This window comes from Sphaerodactylus townsendi, linkage group LG05 (genome assembly GCF_021028975.2).
Source record: "Sphaerodactylus townsendi isolate TG3544 linkage group LG05, MPM_Stown_v2.3, whole genome shotgun sequence".
NCBI lineage: Eukaryota > Metazoa > Chordata > Lepidosauria > Squamata > Sphaerodactylidae > Sphaerodactylus > Sphaerodactylus townsendi.
In genome coordinates this window covers 44,027,189-44,053,901 of record NC_059429.1, presented here as the reverse complement: position 1 = coordinate 44,053,901, position 26,713 = coordinate 44,027,189, and the positions used below count along the sequence as shown (strand labels likewise).

Sequence of the window (26,713 nt, the reverse complement as noted above, 5' to 3'; positions counted from 1 at the left end):
AAGTGGGGGTGGGTTAGGAGGCAGTTCAGCCAGAAGTGGGGGGGGGGGGGGGGGAGAGACAGGTCCAGAAGTTGGGGAGGGGGCGAGAGGCGGATCCAAAAACATTAAATGGTAATTTAAAACAAATCTAAGAACACTACAAAACCTACGTGCTCTCTCTGCTCTCCAAGTCCCCTTTTAACGAAGTAAGCACAGAATCTTGGGTAGAACTCAAAAGTTCGAAACTATTGTTAAGAGAACACTCTGTACGCTTTTGGAGAAATCCTACCTACATAACTCCTGCCTTTTGTCCCATGCATACTTAAAACATCCCCAGTGGTGACAAGAAACCTATCAGTCCCGAATATACTCGCAAGAGGAAACTGTCACTCAAGATTTTGGCTCCGTGTCCCGCAGATTCCCTCTGCTTTTGGGAGGAAATGGGCGACAAGTTGGACCAGCCTATTGCAACCCCCGTTTCTTCAGGCGCCTACTGGATTGGGTAAGTCTACCACGTCAAACGGGCGCTAGGATTGGCTGTCGAGGGATTGTCCGCAGAAGGCGGCATCATCAAGTCAAAGACCGGAATCGGGTGGAAGAGAAATAAATTGTCTTCGTGAGCAACGAGGATCTCCTTGCAGAGAGAACCGGCGCCTTTCTCGCCACAGGTAGTTTCAGCCCTCCTCTGTTGCTCTGTTTCGGCTTTATGCAGCTGCCCAGGGGAATGCTGGTGTCTGCGAAAGTTTCCCGCCAAACTTGCGGGAGAAATTTTCTTTGAATGGGACAGAGTGCCTTTTTTAATATTGGGGGCCTGGAGCCTAATGGGGGCCTGCTGTAGGATATATATATATTTTTTTAAATTTGCAGAGTAGAACAGAAAAGACAGATTCTCAGTTGCCTTTTATATATGAATTTATTAACTATGGTTACATGGAGATAAAATAAGAAATCCTTTCTTTCCTGTTACACATCCACATTTCTGTATGTTGGGCTACATCTTGCTACCTATCTGCTGTCTCACATGGTGTCATCTACCTTTTGTGCTGTGTGCTCAAACAACGGAACCAATAGCTAATCAATAGATCAGGTCATAACCTTCAGCAACTTATTTACATACAAACAGTTAACTCTTTTATAACTGAGCTGTGACAGACACTTGCAAAATCCCAACCCCTGTCCAGGTTATATTGGGGCTGCTGACAAGTGCCTTCTCGGTCATTGTTTCCTTTCCCACCCTCTCACACACACATAAGTGGAGCAGGAGCCTGCAGGGTTTTATGTTCTTTGTGTGATTTTGAATGCTCTAGCCCACCTAATAAGCCCCACTGATTTCCAGAGTTGCTGTTCCTAAATGAAAGCATAGGTGTGATTGCAGCTGTAAAAGGGGCCGTGTTACTCCATTGCTTTAGCTATAGCAGTCTAACGTGGATATCATACTGGAATATTGACTCTTAGGCCTGGTGTTGCAGCTGTGTAGCAAAATGAAATGACTGACTGCTGAGGAGATAAAATGGGCTGCCCCACTTAAGTTTTCAGGTAAAGAGTTACGTTGTTCAAAGTCCCCCATCATTAATAATTTTGTGGGTACGGAAAGCTTGCATACTTAGCTTTCACTAATGGTTAGTGCTTCAGAACACGATATGAGAGCCAGAGGTCCCAACTCTTCTAAAAAAAACTTGCTGGGTACCCTAAGCTACTTAACACTACCCCAGCCTAACATATCTTATTGTATTGTGAGGGTAAAATGGGAAGAGTGATACTCTTTTGAGTTCCTTGGAAGAAGGGCAGGGTCTTCTAAAAAACAAATGCACTGAATGTGGAAGGCTTTGTTGCAAGCTTTCTGGATTTGCAGAGACGTTAGATGAGGGGGCATCTGTGGTCTGCAGTGGTACAGTTCATTTTGCCTCTCATTTTGTATCCTGTATGTTGCAGGCCTTCAGTAGGGAGAGGCTTGTTGAAGATGCTGATGGTTCTAACATTGTCAGTTATCCCCAGTGTCTTAATTCAACGTTTTCCAAGTTTTTGAACTGGGTCCTCCATTTAGAACTTGTTCTACTCTCTGTGTGCATGTAGTGAATTCTGCTAGTGAACATGATGAGGTTTTCATGTGCAGCTGTGTGCTTTCTGTGGCCAGTGCAGGTGGAGATCTGTGGCATTAATTTAATGTTAGTATTATAAATGGAATAGAACTGAATGTTGAACTTCTTTCTAAAGCTACTCATAAGGACCATCACTAGTATAAAACTGTGCTTGTTCCTGGGATCCCTTCTTCTCAAATCAGATTGAGATGATAGGTTAGAGGGGAACAATGGGTTTTTTCTGAGAGATGGCTTTCAACTAACTCATTTCATCTAACTTATTAGCAAGTGAGAGGAATTGGGTTCTTTTCTCAAGATCCTTACACTGTGTATGTATGAAAAAGACGCTACACCCATTTTGAATGAACTAACTCTTCATAGGGTTGCACTATTAATGTTTTATAGTGCAATCTTCTGTCTGTTTAGAAAAAAACTGCATTTTGATTAATGGAGCTTACTGTCAGGTAACATTTACATAGGACTATAGCCTTAATTGTTCCATTGACTTCTTGCAGTTTTGTTTTTGTGGAGATAATCACACAGAGGATGGTTCAGTATTTGTCTTGAAGTAAAAGGGATAACTTTCTGATACAATTATTTGTCCATTTGTTTACTGTTTATACTTGTATCATGCCCTTTCCCTGTCTAGCAAAACTTGGGGCAGCTAACACACATACAGACACAATAACAATAAACTTTAAACTAGTAGGACAGCAACAGTAAATTCAGTAGATTACACCTAAAACCATAAAAGATGGTGCTTAATAAAATGAACAACTCCTGGATTAAAACAGAAGATGTTAGCGCTACTAAGGTTCTGGGGGATACAATACCTAACAATACAGTAGCCAACAATACAATAGCCTAGGTGAAAATCAGGGCTGGTAAGATGGAAAGACCAGTGGCAAAAATCAGAAGGGTCCAACTATCCACTGTGGTATATGGTGTTAGTCGTATTAATCATTGTTGTCTCAACGATGAGCCTGGTAGTCTATTTCAACCGTATAGGCCTGGTGGAACTGGGCCTCATCTTTAACGACCCTGGTTAGTCAAGGATGCTCTGGCACAAGTCAAGAACAACTGGATGGCCTTCAGGCCAGGGACAATCATTGTTCCTCTTTGCTAGAAGGAAATCTGGCTATTGCTTAGAAGGTAGCCTCCCTGGCTTTTAATTAACTTAGCAAGCTTTGTGAAATCTTGTTTTGAATTATGAATGTATTCTAATTTGAAAATCTACAAATATATATCAAATAGGCTTATATGATTAATGGCCTAAATAAACAGACTTTGCTAATGATAAAGACAACAGTTTTAATTTTACAGGAGAAAAACTATACAGAAAGTATAGTATTCCATACATTTGGATAGCACTGTGTTCAGTGAGTTTAGAAATAGTTTCACGTCATGTACAAACTAAATGACAAAGTTTATGGTAGATTGTGCTTGGTTTTTTTAATATTTATGCTTGCAACTTTCAGTTTAAATGCAGTGGAAAGCTTGTATTTGACCAGGAGTCTTGCTAAAAGGAGCTACCGTGTAAAGTTAACCTGCTCTGACAAGCCCCAGATGTTCTCTCCAGACCAATGACTTGATGGAGCTCACATAATGATCATGGAAGTATGATTTCCACATTTTGTGCTGTAATAGATGAGTATATTTGTCCAGCAACAGAAACTGAGAAAATAGACAAATTTAACTGCAGTTACTAAACAGTTTAAAAGACAGCTGAATTGGTTCTGAAGCTGCGTCACTGTAATACACAAGCCTAATCTTAATTTTAATGCTGTTTTGAGATGGCTTTTATGTCTTGGCTATTTCTGGTTTCCCTCAAAAGTAATTCAATGTCTTTTGTTACATGTTCCCTACCATTTTCTGGTAGTTTATTAGTTGGCTGTGAAATTGTTAACATTTTTAAAAAGAAAATTACCATTTTGTTATGCAAGTTTACATGTTGGACTAGTATGGGTTAAACAAATTGTCTCTTGGCATTAATTGGCACAAGCCGACAGTAGACTGAAATGAAGCTGGCTAATCAAAATTTCAGGAATAAAATTAATTCCAGTAGCTGGATTTTGATTTAACCTTTGCTAAACTACTAGTGGTCTCTAATTTCAAGCTCTGCATCATTTTGAAACTTCTGTTCCATTTCCTCTTTTTTTGCCATCAATTCCTACCTGATTTATGGCAATCCCTGTTAGGGTTTTCAAGTCAATAGGCATTTAGAGGTGATTTGCCATTGTCTGCCTCAGGATTGCAACCCTGCTTAGCTTTTGAGATCTGACAAGATCGGCCTAGCCTGGGCTATCTAGGTCAGGGCTTCGTCAATCTAGCATTTATTTATTATTTTAAAATGTTCCTAACCCATCTTTCTGGAAAAATCAGGAATGCTTACAAATAGCTTTTAAAAATAATTGAAATGATACAATTACACTAACATCATAATAAACACAACATGTTTTCACATGTGATCCAATGTAAAACTTCAAACACAGTGATAGACATCCAGAAAGGTGTTCTGGAACCAATTCCAAACATCCTAAAAATACATGGTACATTCTGGAATACTAACATTCCCAAAATGGAATAAAATTAATTGGTTAGCAATTTTTGTTTAGTTCCACTGGAGATAATAGCTTTATAGGAAACAACAAATTGAAGCATAGCCCAGTAACAATGGGTGGGAGAGAGAGAGAGACAAAACCACAGTCATGTGACCTCTAGTCCCCTCCCAGCTTTCTATTACAGAAAATTAAACGATCTTTCAAATCAAATGACTCTTAATCCCTTATTAGAACTTGAACTCTCTGGAGAGCAAAACTTGATTTTTCTGAAGCCAATAATCACTGAATCAACATTACCCTTGAATTACAACACAGCTTTCTCAGTGCAAGCCTTATTGAAACCGTCCATCTACAATTGTTAAAACAATCTGTTTGTAAAAGCGCACACTTATTTTTAAATGCTATGATATGGTGATATACCACGCAAGGACTCCACCAAGTGTCCACAGCAGTTAAAATAGTGTAATTTCAATATAAATATCATTCTTGCAGAGATAAGATATGAGGCAAGTGATGAAGGCACTCTAAAGCAGGGATATCAAACATATGGTCCTACGGTTCGATGTAGAAAGCCTTTAGAGTAGGAACTCCCAGTGGTCGATGTTCAGGAACTAAAATTCCCATCAGCCTCTGTCAGCATGGCCAATTGGCCAAGCTGGTAGGGGCTGATGGGAATTGTAGTTCCTGAACATCTGGAGAGCCGCAGGTTCCCTACCCCTGCCCTAGAGTGAGCTCATTAGACCTGCGAGCCAGCTGAAGCAACCCCCCCTTCCTGATCTGGCCTGGTGAGACCGCTGTGGGCTCGCCAGTCCTGGCACCACCCACCCCACTTTCCTGATGGTCAAGGCACCCACCCCACTTTCCTGACAAACCATCCCCCCTCCTGCACCAGTCTGGGCTGGAGAGCTTGCCGTGGGCTTGCCAGATGAAGCAGCCCCTCCCCCCGCAATGCTGATTTGGGCTAGCAAGTCTGCTGCAGGCTCACCAGTGGAGGCAGCAACTCTACATCCAGTGCTGACCACCTCCCTCAATGCTGATTTGGGCTGGCGAGGCTTCTGTGGTTTGCCAGCTGAGGCAGCCACTCCCACCCACTCCCAGCGATGACTACCCCCCTAGTACCGTTCTGGGCTGGCAGTCCCACTGTGGGCTCAGCAGCCAAGGTAGCCACACCCCCACTGCCAGTCTGGGCTGGCAAGCCCACTGCCGGCTTGCACACTGCAGGCAGCCATCCCACCCCTGCCTGGACCAAATCCAACCTAGTCACATTTTTGTCATATAGGCCTTTGTGACAAATGAGTTCAACACCCCTGCTCTATAGCTAGCAACTTCTATATTATCCCTAGTCAATCTCAGCAAATGCACTTACTCATGGGTAGCAGCAACATGTACTTTGATGACATAAGAAAAGGAAAACTTCATGCAGCAAGGATGGGAAATAGTAACTTGGTTCCAGGGTAGACCTTTTTGTGGTTGCCAGTCAAGTACTAGAAATTCTACTGGACTTCCTTCCTAAGGCACACTCAGTTTTAATCAAAGTCTGTCTTTAATCTAAATACTAGAACTTTCCTGCTACAATATTCATAATCCCCATTGATGACCTTCTAGTTTTCACGAGGCTGCTATGGGGGTGTCGTTCTCAGACTTGTTCTTCTCTGTGTTTTCTCTTCCTTCTGCCTCTACCACTCAAGAAAAGGTAACTGAGGTCAGAGGCAGAGATTATTGAGGAACACTGTCCCTAATCTCAGCATTACCACTACAATAATGTCCTTTGTGATGCAATCACTTGACAGTAAATGTCTTAGCTGAGTCCATGTGATCATTGCACAACATCTTCCAAATAGCAATTGGACATTGATAATTTCCAAACACTAATGAAATGGGTTGGCTCTGGGCCACGTAATGAAAGGTGAAGGAATTTCTGTTTCACTGTCTTCTTCCTGAGATATCCACTGTCCATGAACAGTATGTTAATTTTATTTGTACAAGCCCGATTTCCCATTAACATGATAATTGAGTACCTTGGTAGAAGAAAGAAGTACTTCAACAATGTACTATGCTGTTAGTACATATTCTCTAAAATACATGGAATTAGTACATGTCAGAGGTTAATTGGCTAGAAAACTGCTGTTTTCAGGTTCATCAGATTATTTTAAATGCCTTGTTCTTTGAAATGTCTCAATTATTTTTTTCCTTGCTTGCCAGCGCTTCAGAATTTCCTTTTCTTTCTAATAATTTACCTAGGATAAAAGAAACCAAAGCAAAATAACATAGATTTCTGTTTTCTAGGTTTTGGATTGGGGAACTTTTCATGTGTCTTTACAGTGGGCACTGGACATGTTTCCACCATCCCAGCAGTCACCAGGGTTTATGTTAGGTATGTGACTGCTGGGGGGAGAGAGTGTTATGTACCATATATACTCATGTATAAGTCGAGTTTTTCAGCACATTTTTTTCTGCTGAAAAAGCCCCTCTCGACTTATACATGAGTCAGCTGTATTTTAAAAAAATATTTTAGGGTTTTTACTTTTGTCAGCCGCCAGGGGCGCAGCTTTTAGGCTAGCGGCACCAGAATTTCAGGATATCATCAGGTGACGCTCCTGATGATATCAGCCAAGTTTGGTAAAGTTTGGTTCAAGGGGTCCAAAGTTATGGACCCCCAAAGAGGGTGCCCCATCCCCCATTGTTTCCAATGGGAGCTAATAGTAGATGGGGCTACATTTTGAGGGTCCATAACTTTGGACCCCTTAAACCAAACTTCACCAAACCTGGGTGGTATCATCAGGAGGATCTCCTAAAGATACTCTGAAATGTTGGTACTGCTAACATAAACATTCCTCCCCTGACCAAAAATCCAGTTTTGAAGGATTTTAACTCTTGTGTTTTAGCTTGGTTGCTGGTTGAGCTAAGATTTTTGTACTTTTAAAGTTATTGTTGAGACCATATTGGTTTTTCTGACTCCCTTTTCCACTTACAGAGCTAGTTTACGGTTTTTCTTTGAAATAAATATTCAAAAATATTTAACCTACTGATGCCTCAATTAATGTAATTTTATTAGTATCTATTTTTATTTTTGAAATTTACCAGTAGCTGCTGCATTTCCCACCCTCGATTTATACGTGAGTCAATAAGTTTTCCCAGTTTTCTGTGGTAAAATTAGGTGCCTCAACTTATATGCAGGTCGACTTATACACGAGTATATATGGTATATCACAACCATATGGCTCTATTCACTGCACAGGCTCCAGATGGACATTTCATGTGGCTTTCTGTGGACCTCCCTTTCTTGTGATAGAACCTAATTGTCTGAACACTGGAAAATGTTTGAATGCCACATGGCTACACACCTGCTTTTGTCTCAACATAGCAAGGCAAAGAGAGAACCATCTCTTGGAGGAAGATTGGGTTGGGGGGCAATGAGAAAAGGTATCTTAGCAAGAGTGGGTAGATGATGAAAAGCTGTCTCATAGAAATGATTTATATAGCTGTTTATACTATCAGAGAAAGTGAAAAACATACTATACTCGAATGCATGTTTTGAATACCTTGATATGAGGGTAAATAATTGTCAGCAATTTCTAATTATCACTGGGAATTCTGAGTCGTCGGCAATCCTTGGACTAATCATGATGATCTTAATGAAAGTGTGATTCCCCCTTGACTTTTCATACTTCAGAATAAATTGATTGCATTTCCAGGAGTAGGATTGCCAGTATTATTAAGGGCATTGAAGGCAGTGAGTATTTACAAATATTGTTCTAAGTGGGGGTTGCATCTACTATGAATCTGAAATACACTTAGTTATGCAAAATAACTCAGGGTGACCTTTAATGGGTGTCATACTAGTACTTCCAAATCTGGCACATTTACTTGCTGTCCTTTAGTAGCATTGTGGATTTGAACACTTTTTAAAAAGATGGTACTAGTGGTCTCTAGTACGATTTAATTTTTTTTAAAAAAATGTGCTTTTATCTCTGTGAAGTCCTGGGATTTTAATTTAGTTTCAGTCTATGTATTTATTCAATGTATCTTAAACTGTTGCTACCCATCCTCATGCCTTCTACACATGGGGAGAGCAAGCTGTAAACATAAGTATGAATACATTTTTTAAAATAAGATCCTATGCAAAGTTATTGCCACTGATTTTAGGGATCTTAGACTGGTGTAACAATATAGGATTCCACTTCTAATGCAACAAAACCTAATTTTCTTCCTCCAAACTTCTTAAGTAAAATGAACAACTGTTGTCAAATTTAGGAAAGATTTTAACAAAACATCAAAATGTTGTATTTAATTGATGACCAAATCAAAGTCAACTTCCTCAGTGTACAAATGGTTTAGTCTGTGATATGGCCACGTTGTTAAAACTGATGAATATGAAAAGACCGGAGTAATTAAACAATCACAATCATTTGTTAAATATCAAAAGGAGAGGTAGAACAAAAGTCCCTTTAATATCTTTGATTCTATACTTATTCATTTTAAAATAGTTTTAATTAGATGACATATAAAAACAATTTTTTGCATAATTGTTTTTCTGATGAAATGTAGTTTAAATATTATGCTATTTTAAATTAGTCACTTCAGATTTCTCACAAGGAGATGGTTCTAAAATGTAACTAGGGGTGCCACCTGCTGACTGGCAAGCCAGCTGACTCTTCCAACAGTTTTGTAAGAGGAGCTGTTTTCCCACTACAAATAACCAGTCTAGCTTCTACTGCCTCAGCGTTTAGATGTTTTATTAGGATGGCTTATATCTAGCTCTAATCAAAATAATTTAGAACTTTGTATTATCAATAATGCGTTGCTTTGTGTATTCTAACAATTTGCATTAGACTATTAGAAACTCTCCAAATTAAACTACGTGACATACGAAACACCTTCTAAAGGGCTGGGATCCACTTGTCTTGGATGCAGTGGCGTTGGCTTTCCCCGTGCAAGTTAAGAGCTGCGAGTGCTGATGGACCCAGCCTTCCCATTTGAAAAGCAGGCTGATGCACTGGCCAAGAGAACCTTCTATTGGCTGCATCTGGTTTGCCAAATTTCTCCTTTCATGGACTCAGTGAATCTGGCCACATTGAATCATATTCTTGTACTCTGACAGTTGAGGTTAGAGAACCAAAATATGCATTGTGTTGTGAGCCCTTGAAGATAATCTGGATCTAAAAAATGTAGCTGATCCAGAATGCAGCAGCTCAGTTATTGTTAGAAGCTGACTGATGGCTACAGAGGTTGCCCATTTTGAAAAGATAATACTGACTGTTGGTTTGATTCCATGTTCAATTCAAGGTGCTGGTTATGTCCTCACGGCTGGGGCAGACATAGCTAAAGGGCTATCTCCTACATGTTCATTTATGCAAGCTACTATCTTCAGACTGCCACTTGCTGGCTGTTCTCCCCCTTAGGTGGCAGCCTGGAATCAACCAGAGCTTGGGCCTTTTCCATTGTTGCCCCCACTCCACTGAATGGGCTCCCTGAAGAGGTAATTTGAGCCCCCCTCATTGGAAAATTTTTAGGAGGCTCTGCAAGCCCTGTTTGTTTTTTCCAGGCATTTGATGGGGTATGACCAGCAGGCAGTTTTTAGAAAGGGTTGGAAGGTATTTGGTTAAATTTGATAATGTTTTGGTTATTGCATACAAGCTGCCTTGAGCCAAAAGGAAAGGGAAGGTGTACATAGATAAATCAATATACCATTTCCCCAACATCTTTATTATCTACCTCACTATCTTGGGGTGTTGCTCCTTCTGTTGAGGCTACTGAGGAAAGGAAAATATTTGTTTGAACCTGCCAGGCCCTGGAAAGCATGGCCATTAATTCTGAAAAGATCATCTCTGTTCCCACAGTCCTCTTGTTGACCTTTTGGTAGCTTTGCAATGGAAGCCGCTCACGAGGATGGATCTCACCTGCATTGTGAAGATCCATGTAAGAGGTATGAATACAGCAAGAAACTGACAGGTATGCGTTTTAACACATGATCTATAAAGTAGGCTGTAACGCATGAAAAATTGTACAGGATTAAAGATACCAGTCTGTAAGATGCTGCAAGGCTCTTTGTTTTGGTTGCAACAGACAATGCTCCTACCTCTCTGGAATTTAGCATTTCATGTTACTCTTTTCCTTGCTCTTTTCATTAGTTCTCCCTTTATTGTCCTCTTGGGTTCCTTCAGCATAACAATCTGTCATACAACGGTGATGGTTAGGTTGTTTTAACCCAATTCATATTACTTTGATTGGAGATGAGGAAATACTGTATGTGATAGTACAGACAAGCCTGCAGAGGAAGGTGAACTTTAAAGCGATTGACCATTTTAAACATACATGTTCATTCCCTTCAGTTCCCAAAAAATCCTACTTTTTTATATTTAGGCTCTTTCAAAACTGAGTAACATGGGAGTGATGCAGAGGTCAAAGTGATGAGGTACAAACGTTTATCATAATATATGGCTCAGATCCAAATAACTGCTTGAACTTACAAAATTTGAAGGAAGAGAGCTTTGGACTCTTTGGCTTTCCACCCTTTGAACAGCTGACTCCATATCACAAAACACTTTCAAAGCTAACTTCAATATCAAAAGCTTTTTCTCGCCGTATTGCGTGGGAGACCACTGCTAGAAAAACACAAGCTGAAAGCCCTTTTGGGGTCACAGAAATAATTTTAGAGTTTTTTTCAGGCGGGAATTGCAGGCACGGATATGGAAGGGACTAAAAAAAGGGTGAAACTCACACACAGGGACAGCTGCTTCAGACTGTGCTGCCTTGTGGCTCTAGCCTCAGGCAGCTGAGTAAGCTGCCCTAAAAGGCATCCAGCTGGGAGAGCGCACACATTGTTCTGTGGCTGGGGATGCAGCATGGGTGGTTTTATTTGGTGTGAGGCGGCCTTGCCACAGCTTATAAAAATATTTGTTGTGGAAAAGCGCCATGCATTGCAGCTTTCTAGAACTCTGAATTGGAATAGCTGAGCATATATGGAGGCCATCCTGTTCCCATGCATGTTTGGTGGTTTGTTTTTAAGTATGTTTTAGTATCTAGGGCTAGTTAAATACAATAATACACAACTACTGAGTTTGTGTGTGTTTGATTTGCGAACAGATGTGAACATGAAAGGGTTTCATAGTGAATAGCTGGGTATGACCCAGATTGACTGTTAAATGTTCTTTATATCACCTTTATGCTTGCTTAAAACCTATTGAGGTGGCAGCAGCTGTCCTTTGTAAAAACATGGCGTTGAAACACTTCGTAGAATCTGGTTAAAGGGTTTTCTTGTCAGTTTCAAACACACAGGCTCTTGCCAATGCATTTTTAGATGTGTAACAGAGAATAATTCCATAATGTCAACATGACTCCTGAGTGCCTTGCCTTGGTCTTGTAAAAAATGCAATGTAACAACCTTGTCATGCCATCTAGTGACAGGAGTATGAAAAGCAGCAATTTTAAAATCTTAGAAAAAGTTTGCAACTGAGAAATTCTGGTGTGCTGGTGTGCCCTAAGCAGCCACACTCGTGTTTGTTCCTGTTTGGCAAGCAGTACTAATGGGAACACACCTGTCTGTTGTAATCATTCATTGCCACTGACTTTTAGGTATATGAGGATTACCAACTTAAACTGGTGTGGATGTTTATGAATTTTGGGGATGGTGTGCTTAATAGCATATGTATACATTTTACTGTTTAAAACATGGGTATTTTTGAAGTATTATCTGATCCTCAACTTAACAAAATCTTTTTCTAATGTCTTAACAGGAGCAAGTACAGATACCGAAAAGCTTTATCAAGCAGTGCCGCAGCTTGGAAATATGTTCAAAATTAAGGGGAAAATTGGTGAAGGTAAATGTGGTGATGGTTGTGTTGATATTTTTAGCAAATACAGATTAAGCTATCATTTATTAAAACATCTGTTCATCTGACTGCCTTTGTGATCCAATAATACTGGCTTTTAAATAACATTTAACTTTATGAACTGTAGAAAGATACTACTGGAACGGAAGTGCTTTAAAGAAATATAAAATTAGCCATATCTTTTAAATTAAAGAATGTTAAATGTGTATTAAATAAACTTACCTTTCCCCAGGTACATTTAGTTCTGTTTATTTGGCCATAGTCCAATTACGAGGAGGCCGTGAAGAAAAAGTAGCTTTGAAACACCTGGTGCCTACAAGTCATCCTCTACGAATTGCTGCTGAACTTCAGTGTCTTATAATAGCTGGGTAGGTATGCAAAAATTTAAATTAAAAAAATGTTTTCTTTTACACAAGAACTGGCTTTCCTCGGAAACATAGCAGTCTAGTTAGCAATTGTTCTGATGTATTATATTTTAAAATATCCAATTACATCCCAGTATAGATGTCTGTTATGTATACATTGACCACACAGATTAGTTTAGTGGGAGAGGGGAAGTACAGCCGTATTCTGATTTAACATTTTAATGAAGTGCCAATGGCATGGTAAGACACACACAGTATACTAAAACATGATTCATGCGGCAGTGTTTCCTACTAAAGTATATTGACAGTGTGTACTGGAAGGCCTACACGTGTTATGCACTAAAGTCTTTTTTCTAATTCTTTGCCAAGGTAATCAACATTCTGCATAATCAGCTCTTTGAGTTAGAGCCTATCAGCCTGTTCCACTGATGCAAGGAAAGCCCTGTGACCTCAAGAGCCTCCACCGCTAGTGGAAGAGCTTTTGTGTCATCAGAGGGCTCCTTGCATCAGAAGAGCTTGTTGGCATTAGACAAACGAACAGGAAGGATCTATGTCCACATCAGTACTGGGATGCTGTTAGTATGCCAAGACTTTTGTCTCGGGTACTACACAGTAGAGTATGGCGATCACATTACGCTGTCAAATGTTGACATTTGTATGCTGGGATTAAAATTTTGTGTTTTTCCCTTCACCCTTTTAGGGGGCAGGATAACGTCATGGGAGTTAAATATTGTGTTAGAAAAAATGACCATGTGGTTATTGTTATGCCTTATCTGGAACATGAATCCTTTTTGGTGAGTTTCAAACTTATTTTTTCAAACTGTTACAGGACTTAAAATTACAGTTCATTGCCTAGTTATTTATTTTTCAATTCTTTCAGGACATCTTAAACTCTCTCTCTTTTGAAGAAGTCAGAGCTTATATGTTCAACCTCATTAAAGCATTGAGGCGTATTCATCATTTTGGTATTGTTCACCGGGACATCAAACCAAGTAACTTCTTATATAACAGGAAGCTGAAAGAGTAAGTCTACTCCATTTTGAATGTGTTGTGCTCTTATATGGGAATTAGGCATCACATATAGGGAACAAAGTAAACTGCTCCAGCAATATATGTACCTCATCCATAAAACTGAGTCCATCCTGAACTGCTGCCAAACAACTGCAAATCAGCAAGGGAGGACATGATTTCAACAGGCAGAGGAAAGGAGTGTTTAACCCTTTCTATGTTTTCCACTCTCCCTTACTGTTTTCCAAATCCCCAATGCTACAACCAGAGCGAAGGGGTTTCAGGACTGAACTATTGGGAGGATAACCTTTTGTACCCCAACCCTTGTTTCTCTGCCATAAACACACACAGACACCCCCATCAGCACACACACACATATACCTTTGCATTTCTTTGGCAACAGCAGCTCTAAGTCATTGTCTGCAACCAAATATATATTTCATCCCTAAATTAATGCTTCTCTGTTATCAGACCAAACTAAGTATTCCCCTTTCTAGTTGTCTGGGAACATTAGGCTCAACATTAGGCCAAGGCCAGTGTTGAGGGATCACGACTTCCTGCTATTTTTCAGCATTTTATTTCCTTCAACATTTGTCAAGAGAGGTGTGGAAATTCCCTTTAAGATCCCTCATATTATCCCATCTGAAGCTTATCATGTGCACTGTCATGAAAATTATGGACCCTTTCCACACAAGCCCCTGAAAACGTTTTGCAAATGTTTGCAAAACATTTTCAAAAAAATCCATTTGTCCATACTCATCCCCTTGAAAATGCTTTCTGGCTGCCATTTCATGGTTGTTCTGTTTTTTTTTTTACTTTTTAAATTCATAGCTATGAAACTTCAAAGCCTCATGCTGAGATTCTTGAGGGATCATGTTTTCATAGCTATATAGACACAACCCCCCAAAATAATTTTTTAAAAACTGCCAGAAGTACAGAACATGATAGCTGGTGCAAGCACAGAAAACAGCACTAATGAGGAAGTCCAGGGATTGTGGAGAGGCGTGGGGAACATTTTTAAAAGATCACACAGCAAGTGAAAACGTTTTCAAAAAAAGAATAGCTAGGAAACAGCATGCAAATGAAACATTTTCGGGCAGGAAGTAAAAGGTTTTGGACTAAATCATGTGGAACTCCATGGAGAAAATGCCTTATTTCCTGCCTGAAAATGTTTTATTTGTGTTGTGCAGAAAGGGCCTATATTTTGATATAAGGAATCTTCTCCGCCACAAAAATTAGGGTTCAGCAAGTGAGAGAAAATAACTATTTTTTTGCAAAGGGAGCTAAAAGGATGTTATTTAAATTAAATATGTATTTGGAATGCATGCTACAGCATAGTCAGACATACAGACTTCATTTATTTCTTCAAGGCGATAACTGAAGCATGTGAGGGGTCCATCAAGAACTGTTGGTGTTTTGCTTGTAGTATAAATTTTAAATTGTTTGTTGTTCTGTCTCTCCCGAATTGTCTTTTAGGTATGCCCTTGTTGACTTTGGTCTGGCACAAGGGACTCCTGACACAAAAATAGATCTTCTCAAAGGTGCCCTGTCTGAAGCCCAGCAGGGAGGTTCTGCACACAAACCTAACCCAACTTTGGGAAGTCAGGTTTCCGTCATTTCCACGGCACCTCGACAGCTAATTCATCAGTCAGCCTCAAAAACTGCTACTAAAAGGCCTTGTTCCTTTTCACAAACACAGATTAAACAAGGACACAAAAGAAAGGTTCTGTACTATTGCCTCGATTTTTCTGTGTTAACATGCTTAATTATTACTTCATCCAACAGGGGGAGTTGTAATGCTGGAATAAAATTTCAGCCTCTGATTCAGACCCTTTGTGCTTCTATAATAAAAATTGTGTATAAAATCATGCAACTCACAAAACTGCAGCTATTTTCTCCATAGTAATTAGTCCTGCACAGCGTTTATCTGAAAGCCTTAACAAGATACTGTAAAGTACAGGATGAATTATCACAGAATAAAAACCCTTCATCTGGATTCTGCTGTTACAATCACTTCTCTGTACTGAGGTGTCCTATTTTGAATATTAGTGTCAGTGTACACTATCAAATTATAAGAATTTGTCTATTTAACCATGTTATCAGCAACCTGTTTTCACTTGTGGTTCCTTGTTAATGTAAAAATGAAGGAAGAGGTGGATGTTGATGCTTCTAATATGATAAAGTACTTCAAATATATGACCCTAGGGAATTCATTCAGTTGGAAAACATGGATGTCAGCATGGATATATGAATTTTTAATACTCTCTTGTTTATCAAATTAATGTTATTTAGAGCAGTAAAATAGTACCTTCCATTTTTCCAAGGCATATTTATCAAACTGCATTTGCAATCTTGTATACAGTTCTCCATGAATTAACTTGAACTTAGAAATCACCATTCTGTGTTTTATAGTGCTTTGGAAGAATGGAAAAGATTCATGTCAATTTTTTTTAAACACTCTGACTCAATATATGACATTTAATATACATGTACAATAACACTGACATTGTTGCTGTAGCTATCTTTCCCCCTTCCCATTCTTGAAGTAGTAAGAGGGGAATAAAGTTCAGTGGGCAGAACTGCTAGAAATTGAAGAATGAGAAAGAAGTCCAGTGTAAACAGATGTATGAAACCACAAGTGTTTGGCCTGGATCCTGTGCAGCACAAGGAAGAGCTGCACTGTATAAACAACAATTTTACAGTCTTCCTCCTTCCTACTCCAGTGATTTGTGCCTCCTGAAGTTATGTTCTTGTGGGCCAGTACACCCCAAGTAATATCTTGAGAGGAGTGAATTGGAGAACTAGCAGAAAGGGAACTTAGGCGCCAAGCTGGCATGTTTGTCCACAGTTTATTAATTCTAATTGTCTAAAAGGGCAAGTAAACCATGTAAAGGGATTGTCAGCGTTCCCATGTAAGCATGTGCCGACTTTCATTCCCCAAATGAATAGTTTCTTTCCTGCATTGGGCTAGTAATAGTAGTGATTTACAAAACTCAAGTTTTAGATTTGAGAGCCAGCATGGAATAGTAGTCAAGACTGTAATCCGGAGAACAGAGTTCTAACCCCCCACCCCACACACACTCTCCTCCAAATGAAGCCTGCTGGATTACTTTGGACCACTCGCACTTCTCTGAAAACTCTCAGCCCACAAGGAGGTAGGCAATGGATGGCAAACCACTTCTAAACATCTCTTGCCTTGAAAACCTGTGGGGTCATTATAAGTCAGCTGTAACTTGACAACAAACACACACACCATATTGAGGGACTCTCAGTGTTTCCATGTTAGCATAATTCATATTCCAACTATTTCACTTACAATTATTTCCATCCTGCAGTGGGCTAGTAGTAGTAGTGATTTACAAAGCCCAATATTTTAAATGTATAACCTAGCTCCAAATTATTTCCAAAGAGTCTCTGTATATAATTCAGTCTCACTTATCTAAATTGTTTAAGCATATTGGAATACTATGACAGTTTTGAAAATATGGCTCCTGGCTAGCTGGAGGTCTTACAGTGAATGTCGAAGAGTGGGACTCCAGTTTCTGTGAACTTTTATAATTGGGATGTTGTATTGCAGTTCAAATGAGGCATGATTCACTATGCAAGCATGCTTATTATTTAGTCTAGACTGTATTTTCTTCACATGAAGTTAGTTTGCCGAAGTGGTGTACTCACAACACTTTTTGAAAGACAGATTACAGTTGACAGTGTGTTAATGATAGAAACCTTCTTGTCCTCTTCCTGACATTCTAGGAGGGGTCCGAGTGCCATTCTATGCAACGATCTGTCTTTGGGGAGAGAAATTTCAATATCCGAAGTTCCATATTTCAAGACAACTCCACAGTTAAAGTAAACTTTGTTTTTAATAAATTAAGTCATCAATATTCATTACACATTTACAATTAATTGTATTTTAAGACTAAATTAAGCATGTAAACTGCATGCTAGCTACTCAAAATATATTCTGTATTCCTATGATACTAGTTTCCAGACTGCTTGAATGAAAAACATTTGACGTGATTCAAGTATGTCTGCCTTCTTAACTTACTTTTCAGTGATTCAAGTGCTTTTCTAGCAATGTACTATTTTTCGTTTTGTAATTGCTGGTTAAGAGAGAAAAGTTCTGTAAGGAGTATTTTGGTTAGATTTGCCTGATATGCCCTACATATTAGAGAACTGAATGTACCTAATTTTGTTAAATATTTTAACTGTTCCACAATAATATAATAATAAATGCTCAAAAATTCTAATTCATACAGATTTTTTTATTATCCTCTGTCTACACAGACCGGTGTTAGTTGTTGTGCATGTTGATAGCCAGGCAAACAAAATTAGATTTCAAGTAACTTTTGTAAAAATTATGCATAGTTAGAAATAGTGATAGTAATATTGCAATAATGACTTCTACTTTGGGCGTCTTAATAGCTAGTTATCTGCTCTCAGGTTAATTATTTTAGGCACCCAGGTGGGAAAGTTTTGGTGAATTGGTAGAGAATCTCTTCTTTCCAGCTAACAGAGCCCAGATCTGGACACACTTGCATGTTTTACCACTCAGCTCAGCAGAGTTTGAGGTCTCAAGACTTAAATTGACCTTCCATTGCAGAAAGTGCTGTTTAACTTGTGGGAAGGTCCCTTTATGCTGGAAGAAGCCTTCAGACTCTGCTGAGCAGAGAGATGGGACAGAAGCCAATTTGACTTCAACCCAGTGGAATCAATGGGACAACAAAGTAAAAGGAAGAACTAAATTTGGATACAATCCTAGGGCAGCTTCTAGAAACAAATCCAGCGAAGTGATAAATTCCTACTTCCCCTTCAATAATGTACATCCATAGAAGCATGTGACATGCCATCAGGACATGCATTTCTCTACCCCAGTTATATGGATAGGAGAATATGTGGCATGATAACATTCCCATAGTGATGTGTTACTAGGCAAAGAGGAGGATTGTGAGGTGGGATTGCTCCCCCCCCCACTCCCCCGCTGCCATGTTTACAACACTCTCCGTAGTGTTAAAGTATTCTGGATATTAGAAGCAGTAAACTGTCTAATTCCATTTAGAGCCCCTTAAAACTGGAATTCTTGAAATACTTTGCTATGTTTAATAGCCACTGGGATTTATGCTAGAAAGTGTTGTGCATTTGGCAGGCTGCCAACATAAATGCTGTGTAATACAATTTTTATGTCTTCAAGAGTAGCTAAAGTTGAAGTTGTGCTTAAATATCTCCTGTTTTAAAAATGTAGCTCATCAAGAATCCCAGGATGACCGATATTGCATCTAGAAAACTGTCAGCAAAGAAGAAGGTCACCTCTACTGTGAACAGTGACTTAGCCAAAAAAGCTGCCAGCAGTTGCCCAGCTAACTTGACCTGCAACTGTTATGGAAAAGATAGAGTCTGCAGTATTTGTCTCTCAAGGTAATTAGTGCTGATGCAGCAAAACAAGCTTCTGTGCAAAAAAGAATGTTAGAAACATAAAGACTTCTATATGAATCCACACCAAATTCTCACTCTATAGTCAACAATTTCACACAGGTGTTCACTGTCAGTACTGGTATTCTTAGAATGCACATATTCTGATTATTATTATTATTATTAGTTGTTGTTGTTGTTGTTGTTAATTACGTTTGTATACTGCCCTCCACGAAGGGCTCAGGGCTGTGAACACAGAGTATACAGTCAGAACACAAAATAAAATCAACAAACAACCAGGAATAATTAAATTACAGCTCTGTACATATTAAAACTAAACCCCATTAAAACACAGCGTTCTAATTACAATTACAAAACACAATAGATGGCGTCCCACATCCTAAACCCCTTAAGGGGGGATGGGACGGCAGGGTCTACTGATGTTATGAAGAAGGGAGGGCAATCAGCAGCCGGCCTCCCCAAACGCCTGGTGGAATAGCTCGGTCTTACAGGCTCTGCGAAACTCACTAAGATCCCGCAGGGCCCGGGCACCTGGAGGAAGAGCGTTCCACCAGGCAGGGGCCAGGGCTGTAAAGGCATGAATAGTTTTATCTAGAAGGTTTGTTACATTGTCAGTATTCCTCTATACAGTCTACAGAAATTACATGACTTGTTATTTAAATGCAAGCTGTGGTATATGTATTGGACCATCTACCACCTGGTCCTTGAGCTCTTTGAAATGCTTATTTTTCAAACAATGGAGAATTTCTTTGGCATAGCTGTTGTACCCAGTGATGCCATGAAGCTGCCCCATTCCCCCAGAGGTACCAAGCCCAGCTCCCAGTACTGGTGCTTGAACAGCTCCTTCTCCTTCACAATGTCCACATAGCGGCAGTCAGGCCAGCTTCCAGACTTCCTCTCCCCCCACCCCACAGTTCTGGTGCTGCATTGAGCTCTTAGAGACAGGGTGAAAGCAGCTCGCACATAGCGTTACCTGAAACTGAACTCATGCTGTCAGCAGAGCTTTGACTGCAGTACTGCAGCTTACAACTCTGCACCTCAGTTCGGTATATAAATGCATATATGTGTGTGTACATAAAATGTGTGGAAGATATATAGAGACAATATTGATGTAGCCATTTAAGGTGGTTAGTGGATTAAAAACAAGGAGATGAAACAAATGAACAAAAAACAGCATTGGAAGGGGACAGATGAATCTCCCTGGAGATAGAGTTCCAGAGATTTGGTGCTATAACTAAGAAGGTCCTCTACTGGTTGCCACCTGCCTATGTCAGAAGGTGGGGCACCTGAGGTATTGTTATGAAATGTTGATTTCACTGGCAGTGTGCAATTATAGAGTTTTGTGTTCTAGCGTTTAAGTTTTCTGAGATTTGTTCGGTTGGATTTGCCGACAAGAGCAGGCTCCTCACAATTACAGACTTCTTGTCCTATCTAATAGTGCAAATCTTGTGCACATACAGTTCTCTAAGAGGAAGTCTGTCTCTGTTAGCTGGAGAAATGCAAGTCTTCAAGCCGTGTGCGCAGTTATACTGCCAGAGCTGGAGAAGTTTATCACTGAAGGTGGAATTACCTTTTCTAATTCTGAATTGAAGCAAGAGAGTGTCATTGTCCTGCCTTGGATGGAACTGGTAAGAGTGTCTTGCAGAATGTTCAAATCTATAGGAAGGCATCATGTTCATATCTATAGGAAGGCATATCTATAGGAAGGCAGATCTTAGTATTTTGCTATCAAACTACAAACAAAATGCTCATATCTTCCTAAATCTGTGTTTCCTGTCTTAACTCCAAAGGTGTCAGCAGGTTGCCCCAAGGGCAGGCACACCTGGATTCAGAGCACCAGAGGTACTAACCAAGTGCCCTATTCAAACTACAGGTACAGTAGATCAGGTAGAAACTTGATATTTCCTGTCCGAAATAATTAAAACATTTCCCCCTGGAATAAAATTAAATTGGAAATGTGTGTTTTATTTGAGACCCAAACAGGGTCTGGAATTGCAGCATGTCTTCTTTTAAATAGATGGGAAGGCAGCAGACTCTTGTGCATCTGGCTTTGCATCTAAACATTTAAGAATTTTTAATGTGCTAATTGTTTATACTTCAGAGGTTTTGAGAGATCCTATCCAATCAGTGTGAGTCTGGGTAAAAACATAATTAATATGCTTACAAATAGCTTTTTAAAATACTATAAAAGTTAATGTGCATTGTTTATATTACTGGATGTCAGATTAATAGTGTTAGTACAGCTGGCATATGGGTGTTCTTCCCTTCAGTTCCATAGGGCAGTTCACATACATTGGGAAGAGATTTTTCCAGCCTCCTAGATCAGTACTGTCTGACAGGAAGCAAAGTCTGTGAGGTCTGAGTATTTTTTTGTTTTTCCTGTGCTTTCCATTCATTTATCCTTTATTGGCATTTAAATTACATAGTAACTGGGTCTAGAAAAATTTCACGATAGACTACTTTGACAATTTCTGCAAGAAACACAGCAACCATATCAGTCATCTCTGGAGTGCAGTCAATTAGCAAGTATTGAATACTGTTATCCTTGTTTGGGAAATCTTTAGAACAGAGTAAGGGATTAATAAAAATATTGTGTGGAATTGCATGTAGCTGGCAATCCAGAATGATGTGATGAATTGTGTCAATAGAATTTAGGGAACATATACACGTTCCCTCCTGCAGTGGGATCTTCTGGTATCTCCCAACCAGTACTTTTGAGGAAAGAACATTAAATTGAGCGAACATAAAAGCTCTACGATGAGAGGGATGATCTAAATTATATAAATATTGAGCTGTTCTTCTGTAGGAAGTTGATAATTTTAATATGGCAGGAGAACAAATAGGTGGTTGAGCTGGAAACATTTGTTGGTATTCCAAATCTAATAATATCTGTTTTAAGGTTCTGAACATATGAGACTCATCTGGCAGTCTGAAAGAGTCCATTGAGAATCCAGTATGTTGAATTTTGGTCTCTAAATTGGAGAGCCATATATATTCAGAATTTGTGCATAGGATACCAAGATGTGAAATCCCATGGATCTTATGGATCTTAATTTCATGTGACATCCCAGATCTGTGGCTCCAAGCTCTGACTGCTTCCAGCCTATTACTCAATATATCACATTGAAGAGAAGGGAGAAACGCAGACATGAAGGATCTTGATATGTGTATGTAGAGTACTGAATTGGGACCGTTCTGCAAAATGACCATTTAAATGTTTTCACAAGCACATGCTCTTTAATATTCAGTTCTACATACTAACAGGTGTGTTGTAGTGGATAGCGTCTGGACTAGGATCAGAGAGACCCAAGTTTTGTCATGTACCTTGTCAGTGTTACAATTATGCACATGTACCTTTGCTTAGATCAGTAGAGCAAATTCATACACTGGAACTACATATAAAATGCTTTTAAATCAACTTGTGGTTACTACTCCTAAGTCTCTTAAATGGGGGAGAAAAACTCCAGTTATATGTTACTGAAGGGTTTGGGTTTTTTTAATTGCAGCAATTGACATGTGGGCTGCAGGCATCATATTCCTCTCTCTGTTGAGTGGCCGGTATCCATTTTATAAAGCAAGTGATGATTTAACAGCTTTGGCACAGATCATGACAATTCGTGGATCCAAGGAAACTATTCAGGCTGCTAAAACATTTGGTATGCAAATTTTGTATTTGTTTTTGTATTTTTAAATATGTTTGTAGTTATTAGATTGTTTTCTATAGATAATTTATATCCCAGAGACTTGTATAACTTCATATAACGTGGCACTGGGATTCCTTGTTTTGAACAAGTATTTTCACTGGGAACAAAACGAGGAGAGGAACTTTCTGGAACCCTGAACATGCTGAGGATTGTGGGACTTGTGGAGTTGCACAAAAGCCTCACAGGAATTACAGTTGCTATGGTGGATTCCTCATGTGCCAAAAACAGTGGTGTGAAAACGGTGTAAAGACGGTGTAAAATGGCTTAAAACGGTGTTAAAAGATTTACAACGTTTTCACACTGCTGTTTTTGGTCCATGTGGAATCCATCTATGGGGGACAAGGAAATAGGAAGAGACAGACCAGAAATCTGGTAGTATCCAACCCCCCGGCTCCGAACATGTTGGATTTCTCCATTTTATTTTTTCTTCAAAGAAGTCATAGCAACACAGCCAATGGTATTCATATATGAAACATTATAAATTAAGTTAATGAAATGATGTTTTTACGCACAGTCAATCATGGCCAGTAACTGCCCTGTTACCTCACATAAAGAACACCTTCATGCATCATAACATGCATTTATTGGATATCCGCCATTCTTAGTGTTTTAGAAATTTATTCCTAACAAATGTCCTAGAATACCATGTGTGCACATTACAGAGCAAACAAACAGAGAATCAGTTTGTTTTATTACAAATGTTTGAGTGGAAATAAAAATTTGAATAAATTCATCTGGTTAGTGGGTTTTAAAACAGATGGGGTTCCCAGAACTTTGTATTATTTTACAAATGTGCACAGTGAATTGCCTTTCTTTACAACTTCTTGTGTCTCAGTATATGTATGCATGCCTAGAAGAGTGGTTCTCAACTTGTGGGTCACGACCCCTTTGGGGGTCGAATGACCCTTTCACAGGGATTGCCTAAGACCATCGGATAACACATATTTCCGATGGTCTTAGGAACTGAGACACAAATAATTTTATGGTTGGGGGTCACCACAACATGAGGAACTGTATTAAAGGGTCACGGCATTAGGAAGGTTGAGAACCACTGGGCTAGAACAATGTTCTCAGCATGGAGAAGGCTAGGACTCCAGCCTTCTGTTCCAATAGGAGCTTTTGCTGTATTAGGCCTCTTGTCTGTTTAATCAGGACTGGTCTCACTATCACTAGCTGTTTTGTGTTTCATTGCAAAACAGCAATAAGACAGATGCAGATTCTGGTCATCAAGCCTCTGTATAAAAGTTATTTCAACACAGGCCAGGGGAAATTTACAGAAAGAAAATGCTAAATTCCTATGAAAAGTTGAGGGTGACAATTGAGTTACATTAGTTGGCAGCTGTGTAGCACTACTTAATGTATGTATAGCATTAGTCCCTGTGTTAGTATTATAATGGCGTATTTTAAAAGCGCAGTAACAAACATTCTAACCATTGTGTTTTTCACACAGGTAAATCAGTGTTGTGCAGCAAAGAAATCCCAGCACTGGATCTAAGAACGCTATGTGAAAGACTGAGAGGGAAAAGTATTAACTCTGATGTTTCAACAGGTGATGTACAGATCAACCCTTTTCGGGAACATGCATTACCAGCTGAAATAAGTAATAATTCAGAGTTTGTGTCTCAGACACCCCAAAAATTCATCCAGCATCAGAAGAAAAATTGTCATGAAGGTGATGGCATGAATGTTAGGTCTTCAGAAAAAGCAGCTGATCTGAAAGGATGGGACACGATCCCTGATGAGGCCTATGATCTTCTTGATAGGCTGCTAGACCTAAATCCTGCAACAAGAATAACCGCAAAGGATGCCTTGCTCCATCCTTTTTTCAAAAATATGAAGCCATGAAAAGACACTCATGATTGTCCTTCAGTTACTGCATAGATGAGTATCACTGGGAGTATCTACCATCACAGATCTTTAAATGAAATCAAAGTCCCGGCAAGGATCTTTTTTTTTTTCATTTATATGGCTTCATAACAGCATGCGTCTTGCTGTAGCTATAAAGCTGATCAACTATTAAACATACTTCTGGTGGGCAACTGACATAGACTGTTTATTGTTAGATTTTTTTCAGGGTAGTGTATCTTAATTGTTTCTAATTCTGTTGTACCATTGAGATGCATTCACAGGCATCTTTTATGTAGTCTGGTTATTGATGACACTACACTACTTTGCTCCCTAGACCAAGGCAAATGAGGTATGGACACCATCAAAAGCAGTCTGCCTAAAATTTTTGTCTCATGTTGTTTATGACTCCTAGAATTACTGAAGTTTCTTGCATCCCAGCTTCAAATGCCTGTTCAAGTGTGCCTTAAAAGCCTGGCCTGTGGCGTGGGGGGGGGGGGGCGGAGAATGGCCCCCTGGGCAAAATGGCGCCTGGGCTCCCAGCACCACCACTCCCTGCAGTGCCCCCCCCCACTTACCAGAGTTCAGTTGGCTGCAAAAATCAGCCTTCTGAAAAAGTAGCCTGGTAGAAAGTATACTTCCCAGGAGACCTTGCAAGCTGCCATTGGGGGGGGGGGGCTCTGCAGGGGGGCAAGGCCCAGCCACCTCTGGGAAGGAGGAGGGGTATGGTTGGGCCTTGGCATGTTGTGCGCATACTGCCCGAGCAGTCCTTGGCCCGGGTGGCACACGCACGTGGTGCCAAGAGCTAGCCACACCTCTCCTTCCCGGAAGTGTGGGGGGCAATTTTTCCACCCCCCATGTGACTCCCAAGGGGGTGTCCAGGGCATTTGTCCCCATGACATCTACGCCACTGAGGCTGGCCATTATGATTGTGACTGAGAAAATTTTCATTCTTTAATTGTTTTTACTTCCAGTCTTGCAGGAGTAAAGTGTTAATTAACATAATAGAGAGCTTATACTATTCACTGAAAACAACATGTGAATAACACATTTGCATTGCTTCTCTCCATGGAAGAAATGGCTTTGAGTTTCGGATGGCTCAAAGCAGTGTGTCCTTTGGTATACTCTCATTGTGGATGATTGAAAGTCATAGCTACGCTGTCATATATTAACATCCAAATGTAAAGTCCTCATTTCCCCCTCTTCCCTGTTCATTTATCTATTGGGGTCAGTTGCTTTACACACCGTGGCAGAATATTACTGGCAATTGAAGTAGCCACGATTTGGGGCATCCTGTAAAGGTTTGCTTCATATTAATTGTTAGTGAAGTGGGGTAAAAGTTGTATCAACTGTGTTCTTGAAATTTCTGTTCTTGTAGAGAAGTATGACACCTTTCCATCTCTATAAACATTTGGGATATGTACTGTTGCTTTACATTTTACACAACCTCTATTTTTTATGTAGCAAGCACCTTGCCTATTTTGCCAGGGTTTATCAGCTACTTGCTCATTGATTCTTTCCTATATCTTGTATGATTGTCTGAATTATTTCAAAAGTTTTGTTTTTGCTGGAATGGCCAAAATAAGGTTTCTTTTTCTAATAAAGATGAAATATCACATCACAATATTGATGGGGAAGGAATTTCTTCAGTCGAAGTGTTATTTTTGTTTGTTACAGCAAACACGAAGTAGGCTCCTAAATCAAAGGACAATTATTGTGTTAAGCCTATAACAAATTTTGTAATCAAATATGATCATTGAGGCTCCAATACTGAACTCATTGGGCCTTATTTATGAATAACTGCATAAGACTGGGCTACAAATAAGTTAAAAAGAGTTTGTCTCAGACATTCATTGCATTTTCTGTATCCATTATGCCCAGAAGGAAAATATCTGAGTTACATTGTGTTTT

At 39.6% G+C, this 26,713-nt stretch overlaps 1 protein-coding gene across 4 annotated transcripts; it reads left to right on the top strand.

The window, feature by feature from the left end:
• Positions 1 to 524: 524 nt before the first annotated feature.
• On the top strand, positions 525 to 26,423 carry CDC7 (cell division cycle 7). Of its 4 annotated transcripts, none has more exons than XM_048495724.1 (12): positions 525 to 647; positions 10,440 to 10,570; positions 12,355 to 12,438; positions 12,683 to 12,818; positions 13,516 to 13,609; positions 13,696 to 13,838; positions 15,300 to 15,546; positions 17,577 to 17,672; positions 19,066 to 19,238; positions 21,044 to 21,126; positions 22,760 to 22,909; positions 24,408 to 26,423. In XM_048495724.1, exons 2-12 carry the CDS (start codon positions 10,489 to 10,491, stop codon positions 24,800 to 24,802), a joined length of 1,683 nt encoding a protein of 560 aa, XP_048351681.1. In that variant the 5' UTR covers positions 525 to 647; positions 10,440 to 10,488; the 3' UTR covers positions 24,803 to 26,423. The 4 variants fall into 4 exon arrangements, with proteins under 4 accessions (XP_048351681.1, XP_048351680.1, XP_048351683.1 ...); XM_048495723.1 differs by having other exon boundaries at positions 526 to 647; positions 10,459 to 10,570; XM_048495725.1 differs by having other exon boundaries at positions 593 to 647; positions 10,459 to 10,570; positions 12,713 to 12,818.
• The last annotated feature ends 290 nt before the right edge of the window (positions 26,424 to 26,713 follow it).